At 59.8% G+C, this 7,079-nt stretch overlaps 1 protein-coding gene across 1 annotated transcript; it reads left to right on the forward strand.

Annotated features, from left to right (window-relative positions):
• The first annotated feature begins 620 nt into the window (after positions 1-620).
• ATP5F1D (ATP synthase F1 subunit delta) lies at positions 621-6,859 on the forward strand. The gene is made up of 5 exons (XM_054013820.1): positions 621-784; positions 3,585-3,738; positions 4,472-4,560; positions 5,608-5,735; positions 6,738-6,859. The coding sequence occupies exons 1-4, from the start codon at positions 647-649 to the stop codon at positions 5,728-5,730; spliced, it is 504 nt and encodes a 167-aa protein (XP_053869795.1). The 5' UTR covers positions 621-646; the 3' UTR covers positions 5,731-5,735; positions 6,738-6,859.
• Positions 6,860-7,079: the final 220 nt, after the last annotated feature.

Consider the following 7,079-nt stretch of genomic DNA (forward strand, 5'->3'; position numbering starts at 1 on the left):
CTGAGTCCTGTTCCATGGCTGTAAGTCACAGAATTTCTTTATACATAACTCCACTACCTGCTTTTATTAATAAAATGGGCTCTGCTCTGCAGGCATCTGTCCCCGTGCATGCAGCTACGCGCTGGGTGATGAGGGGTGCTGGGACAAGGAGCCCTGGTCATAAATACTATGGCGTGGTTTTGTGGGGAGATAGGGGAAAAAAATGACCCTACAATAAACAAACAGGTGGGAAGTAAATAGTGGGGCGCAGGAGAAAAAACTACACCTCCCACAAGTCCTAGAGGCATTGGAGGCCTGCCCCAGTGCATTGTGGGCTTCATAGCCTCAGTTTTATTTTGATGAGTACTTCAATTCCCACGAGCCCTCGCGGCAGCAGACCCCCCCCGGTGCATCATGGGATTTGTAGTTTGTGGCGCTCTCAGGACTACAATTCCCATGAGCCCTCGCGGCGACAGCCCCTCCCCCCAGCTTGCCCCGGTGCCTTATGGGATTTGTGGTCTCTAGCGCTATCAGGCCTGCGATTCCCACGAGCTCTTGCGGCCTGCCGCGCGGTGCACTGTGGGAGTTGCAGTCCGTTCGTCTCCCAGGCTGCCCCGCGCTGGCCCCGTTGCCCTTGGTGGCCTGCCCGCTCCGCCCCGGCCCCGCCATGCTGCCCGCTCGCCGCCTCCTGGCCCTCGGGCCCCGCGCCCTGCGCCTGCCCGGCCTCCGGGCCCCGGCTCGCTCCTACGCCGAGGCGGCCGCCGGCCCGGCCCAGATGTCCTTCACCTTCGCCTCGCCCACGCAGGTGCCGGGGGGCAGCAGGGGGGTGTGTGTGGGGGGGTCCTAGGCCGGGCCCGGGGGGCAGCAGGGGTGTGTGTGTGTGTGGGGGGGGGGTCCTAGGCCGGGCCGGGGGGGCACCAGGGGTGTGTGTGTGTGTGTGTGTGGGGGGGGTCCTAGGCCGGGCCCGGGGGGCACCAGGGGTGTGTGTGTGTGTGTGGGGGGGGTCCTAGGCCGGGCCTGGGGGGCACCAGGGGTGTGTGTGTGTGTGTGTGGGGGGGGTCCTAGGCCGGGCCCGGGGGGCAGCAGGGGTGTGTGTGTGTGTGTGGGGGGGGGGGGTCCTAGGCCGGGCCCGGGGGGCACCAGGGGTGTGTGTGTGTGTGGGGGGGTCCTAGGCCGGGCCTGGGGGGCACCAGGGGTGTGTGTGTGTGTGTGGGGGGGTCCTAGGCCGGGCCCGGGGGGCACCAGGGGTGTGTGTGTGTGTGGGGGGGTCCTAGGCCGGGCCTGGGGGGCACCAGGGGTGTGTGTGTGTGTGTGGGGGGGTCCTAGGCCGGGCCCGGGGGGCAGCAGGGGTGTGTGTGTGTGTGTGGGGGGGGGTCCTAGGCCGGGCCCGGGGGGCACCAGGGGTGTGTGTGGGGGGGGGGGGGGTCCTAGGCCGGGCCTGGGGGGCACCAGGGGTGTGTGTGTGTGGGGGGGGTCTTAGGCTGGGCCTGGGCGGGGTATGAAAGGTGTGGGGGGTCCTTAGGCTGGGCCTACACCGGCAGTGTTAGAGCTGGTGATGTGTGTCCCCAACCAGGCAGGTCTCTTCTCCTCCTCCTTCCTGTCTCCTCTCTGAGCTTCCCCTTGGAGCCTGCCCTGCGGCTGGCACAGGGGTGTTCTTTGCAGGGTGCTGGTATGGGCCAGTTAGATCTGTGCCTGAACATGCCGCCCCATCCTAGAGCGTGCGGGGGCTGTGCCATGTGGGGATGGCCAGGAAGAGTCCCCAGATGTGGAATTCCGACACACACAGACACACACACACAATCAGGAGCCTGGGTGTAGTGACCTTCAGAGCATGGTGCAGGGCACCTCTTCTTGGCCCAGTGTCTGTCTGACTGTACAGCTCATTCCACGGCAGGCAGGGGGCTGCTAGAACCATTAAATGCAGGTGGTTTCCTGAAGGTTATATCCTGGTGTTGTGTGATGGCAACGATTTTTGTGTCTGGTCCCTCTGAAGCTTGATGCGGTGCCAGCCCTGTGAGAGCAAGGGGCTCTCACAGGGCTGGGGGGAGGGGGATATCCCGAGCCTCTGATGGGAGCCATGAAAATGCCATTTATGCATCTAACCTCTGTTTGTGGATTGTTACATAGCGATAACAGACCCTGAAAAGAGTGTCCCACTGGTAGAGAAATGTTGTCCACGGCCTGTTTCAATCCAGCACAAGCTCTCTGCTAAAGGGGGAGAAATGCCCGAGTAGGTGCTGGGCAAACTATCTGCCCCGGCTGCCCAATGCAAGCAGGGGTCAGGCCCTAAGGAGCAGCCATTGAGGATGGAAGGGATTTAGGAGTGTTTTTATTTTAAGAGCCGGACACAGTAGTTCAGGCACAATACACTGGATTAGCAGATTATGGCCTAATCTTCCAGGCCGCCGACCTGAACCTGAACCCTTAGCCTGGTCCTGGGGCCCCCAGCACCCCTTAAGCTGACCCTTCAGCACCCAGCTCTGTTGTTTGTTTGTGCTGCAGTAGCACTGGGGACCCCAGGCATAGATCAGGGCCCCAGTATTTTGGGCACCGCGCGCACACAACGAAAAGGTGAGCTCCTCCCTGAGGATCTTGCAGCCTAAGTACCTTCTCCACCCTGCAGCACCCCCTGCTATGTCAGCTCTGCCCCCACACTTCTCCGCTCTGCCCCACCCCTTACATTCAGCGTTCCTGATGCTCCCCTCCTGCCTTTGTGGAGCTGCTGTGACGGCTGTTTTCCCTGTACCTGTGTGGTCAGGGTTGGCTCACAAGCGAGAGGTTTGGTCTGATTCCTAATGGTGCATGTGTTGGCATGGCATGCGTCTCCTGCTATGGAGGTGCCCAGGGTTAGCATGAGGCCTCAGGACTGGGCTAACTGCGGTGCTGTTGGTTGGGATTGAGGTGCACTGGCAGAGTTGTGAGAGGGGTGTCCTGGAGCTGGGCTAGCAAGGGGTGCTGCAGGTTAGGATTGAGGTGCATGGGTGGAGTGGGGTGGGAGCCCGTGTTGAGCCAGCAGGGGGTGCTGCAGTTCAGGTCCGCGGTTGCATGGGCAGAGCGCTGGGGGGGAATCCGCAGGGCTGGAACAGAGCACTAGCACTGCAAGGCAGGACTTGTGCTGCATTGGCAGAGCTGCGTGGGAAGCTTGCGAGGAGCCTGCCTCGCTATCTCTCTCCTATCAGCCTCCTCGGCCAAGGTTCACTTTAAGGGCTCCCTACGCTCTTCCCAAGCTTCTCCAAACCGCTCCCTTTGTCTCTCTCGCCCACTCCCGACTCCATGACTCCTCACGCCGCCCCCCTGCGCTTGGAGCGCTTTCCCAGTCAGCGTTTGCCAGGCCCACTCCCTCCCCACCTCCCGAGTCCCACCCTTCTGAAGCATTCTGGCGGTACGCTTACACTGAACCCACTCGCCCCTTCAGCCTGGGAGGGCAGGGCAGGGATTCTGTTAACTCAGCAGGTTGTGCCCATGTTGTGAGAGCAGATTCCCTGGGTCCCTTCTGGCCCTTGCTCAACCAATGAGCTGCAGGATCAGGGAAGGGACCTTTGCCTGGTACTGCCTCCTGCTGTCGGGGTAGAGAATTGCTTCCAACTGCCCTTCCCCTCTCTCAGGTGTTGTACAACGGTGCCGCCGTGAAGCAGGTGGATGTCCCCACGCTGAGCGGCTCCTTCGGCATCTTGGCGGCTCATGTTCCCACCCTGCAGGTCCTTAAACCCGGAGTTGTGACGGTCTTTGCCGAGGACGGCACAGCGACCAAGTACTTTGGTGTGTGAAACTGGGTGGGGCCCTGAAAGTGTGAGAGGAGGCAGCAGGGAGGAATTGTTGTCTGGAAAGGACTCCCCTTAAGGGTTACCGTGGGGGAGAATCTTTGCTTCACCATTGATCTTGGGAGCCTAGACTCCTGGGTTCTGTCAGTGGGTCTGGGACGGGGCTGTTGTCCAGTGGATGGAGGATTGGGAATTTGGACTCCTGAGTCCTATTTATGGCTCTAGCACTGTGTGAGTCTGAGCAAGCCACATCATCTCTCTGCCTCAGCCCTCCTGTCAGTAAAATGGGGCTAATCTCTCCTTCCTGGGGCTGGGGAGGGAGTCTGGCAGGCTTACGAAACCTCCGTGAAGTGCATTGAGGTGTTCAGCTGGAGGGTGCTGTAGGAGTCCTACGACTGGGTGAGTGGCAAGTGAAGATACACCACTGGAGTGTGCGCCAGTCCCCTGGCAGGTCCAGGTAGTCTGTCCTGGTGACTAGAGCCCCTGACGCCTGGGGCGGTGAGAGCTGACAACAGACCTGACCTCGCAATGCTGCTGCGGGGGAGGGCTAAGAATGTGTAAGCTCCACTAGGTACAGACGGGGGTACCAGCCATTGTGACTCCTTCCCGCCACCGTTATCCTGTGACCTGGCCCCACAAACCAGGTTTAGCTCACAGCCCTGCCCTGTACCTGGGGCCCGTGGGCCGCCCGCCGCACCCGCTGACTCAGTCCCCGGCTGTTGTGTTTGCAGTGAGCAGTGGCTCCATCACAGTCAATGCTGACTCCTCGGTGCAGCTGCTGGCAGAAGAGGTGGCCACTTTGGACATGCTGGATCTCGCTGTGAGTACCCTGCGGTCACCGGCCTGCGCTGGGTGGTGAGGAACAGGCTGGGCTGGGCCCCGCTCGCTAGCAGGGCAAAGAATCTGGCTATAAGCTGAGGTCTGCTGCGGGAGATTCACTCCTTATTCCTCCTGCGTGGGCTGCCTGTGGCCAAGGAAGGTTTTCGCAGATCAAGGTCTGTTTCCTCACCTTGAGCTCTCCACCCACTGCCCAGGATCATAGAGTTAAACCTTCCTTAAAGGATACCTGGGGAGGAAGCTGAGTTAAGCCCCCCCTGCAGGCTGCGTCCCTTTGTCCTGGAGTGTTTAGTGATCTTTCGCAACTCCACTCCTGCTTCTTTTAATCATGGGGCCCTTTAATGGGCTGTCCAAATGCCCAGGCTGGCCTCAGACCCACGGACCAGGCCCCTCTACACACTCTGCATCTGGATGAGTGCCGGTGTGCAGGACTGGCCTACGCTGCAAAGCACAAACGGCCTGCTGGGGTTTGCTCCAGCTTCCAAGGACAACCTCTCTGGTGCCCTCCCACGAAGGTTTTCAGTGCTGCTGGCTCAGCAGTTGCCTATTGTGGCGTTGCTGAGTACGCCCTTACCCTTCGTTACTGCAGCGCTACTGACCCTTTTAAAGTGCCAGCTGCCCTGGGGAAAGGGGCCTGGCTGGCTGACCTGGGGCAGCAGGTCCTGTCGAACCATTGCCCTGGGACACCCCAGACAATGCCCCGACTGAGAAGGTCGCTTGGTCTGTCTCCGTGGCCTGGGCTGAGACAAATTTGTTCTTGTAGGTACTGTGGGCTTGAAAAGGGGCTTGACTTGAACGAGCAGCATGTCCCTGAGCACCCCACCCTGGGCACCCAGTGCCGCTGGGGGGCCCAGTTCATTAAGTCCAGCCCCTGTAGTAACAACCACCTGCTCAGCTCAGTGATGCACTTCAGGGTGTAGCTGTTCCAGCCCCAGAATCCCCGGCGGTGCCGGAGGCAGCTGTGCTCTGACGTACTTTCCTGCTCCTAATCCCCTGGTGACCGCTCTCCCCCTTGCTTGTGTGTTTACAGACTGCTAAATCGAATCTGGATAAGGCCTTATCCCAACTGGCTGCAGCACCTGACGAAACGGCTAAAGTAGAAGCCCAGATTAACGTGGAAGCCAGTGAGGCCCTTGTGAAAGCCCTGGAGTAATTAGGGTAAAGCGTCTTCTGTAACATGGCCTGGTGGGGAGCTCCCGATCTTTGTTGTTAGCTCAGTCCTCTTTGAAGCCCCATCTAGAAGGACTGAGGCTGCGCAGGGCTACTCAGCCCGATGGGAGATTGGTGTCTCCACAGCCAAGCTTCCCTGACTGCCCTGATGGAGGAGGGAACCCACTTGCAACCAGAGGCAGACACTAAAGCAATTGGGGGTATGCCCCTGTCATAGCAGGCCTCTGCCATTAGATGGCAGCATGGGCCAGGTCAGTCTCTGATCACGGCTTGAGGGCAGGAGAAGGTGCCTGATTAGCAAATTACTAGAAGGTAGCTAATGCCTGGACACGGTCGGTTCCTGACCCAAGCTGGAGTCTCCCCATTTAGAGCGGCACTCTGGTTAATATGTCACTGCTATTAACAGACTTCGCTGTGGGGTCTGAAGGCTTCTAGATATAGCCTCAGACCCTGCAGGGCAAATTCGGGGCTGGGGTGGTACTGGGAGTCTGACTTACAGGTGGGGAGTATGGCAGGCTGCACCATCCTAAGCTAAATAGCTACACATGCCTGCCTCCCCCCCCCCCCCCCATTTTGACACTGGTCTCCTCAGTGAGAACGGATTGCTCCTGTCTCTGGTGCTGCCCAGTGCCCCCTGAGCTCAGTGCCCGATCCTCCCAGAATATGGCATGCTGGGCCTTGGCGCTTGGCTGAGTGCCTGCTGGGTTTGAAAGGGGCTGCACTGGCAGCCCCAGAGACCACCTGAGTGGGTATAAGAGGGTGGGCTGCCCAGCTGTTAGCCCCTGGTCATCTTCATGGATGAGAGGAGCGCTTGGTCTGTATGGCCGGTTTGCTCCTTGTCCACTCTCCTGGGGCTGTCAAGGGCGCTCGTGGTCCTCAGTGCCTTGTTTCACATAGGCCCCAAAATGCCTGTCGGCCGTGAACAACTTCCAAGCCTTCCTCATTGCTCCCTGAGCCTGGATCAAACCTTTCCACTTGTCTGTATTGCAGGGTGTCGATGTGCAGAAGCCATGGACTGGGGCTGGGCCCGGCTCCCCTCCCCCCACCACCCGTTTGTACAGATGGCGTGAGACAGATTCGCTTTGATCAATTAAAGAAAACAAAAGCCCCAACTTGCTGAGCGTGACCTTCTTCTGAGGCAGGTTCCACCTGTGGAGCGGAGCCCATGGTTTGCACAGTGCTCCTCTGCGGGTGACGTGCCAATTGTGGGGAAGTTCCTGTCCCAGCTGTGGTCTGGCTGGGTGAAGCTGGGAGCGGTCGCCCCTGACGTGTGTAGGGTTGTAAGGGGTCCCCTTAGGCGGTTGCATCTCCATGGAGACCCATGCTGAAGGT

This window comes from Malaclemys terrapin, chromosome 24 (assembly GCF_027887155.1).
Source record: "Malaclemys terrapin pileata isolate rMalTer1 chromosome 24, rMalTer1.hap1, whole genome shotgun sequence".
Classification (NCBI taxonomy): domain Eukaryota; kingdom Metazoa; phylum Chordata; order Testudines; family Emydidae; genus Malaclemys; species Malaclemys terrapin.

Coding starts and splice junctions, on each gene's coding strand:
- ATP5F1D (XM_054013820.1), top strand. CDS start 647: ATGCTGCCCGCTCGCCGCCTCCTGGCCCTCGGGCCCCGCGCCCTGCGC. Junction 785..3,584: donor CCTTCGCCTCGCCCACGCAG/GTGCCGGGGGGC, acceptor CCCCTCTCTCAG/GTGTTGTACAACGGTGCCGC. Junction 3,739..4,471: donor CACAGCGACCAAGTACTTTG/GTGTGTGAAACT, acceptor TTGTGTTTGCAG/TGAGCAGTGGCTCCATCACA.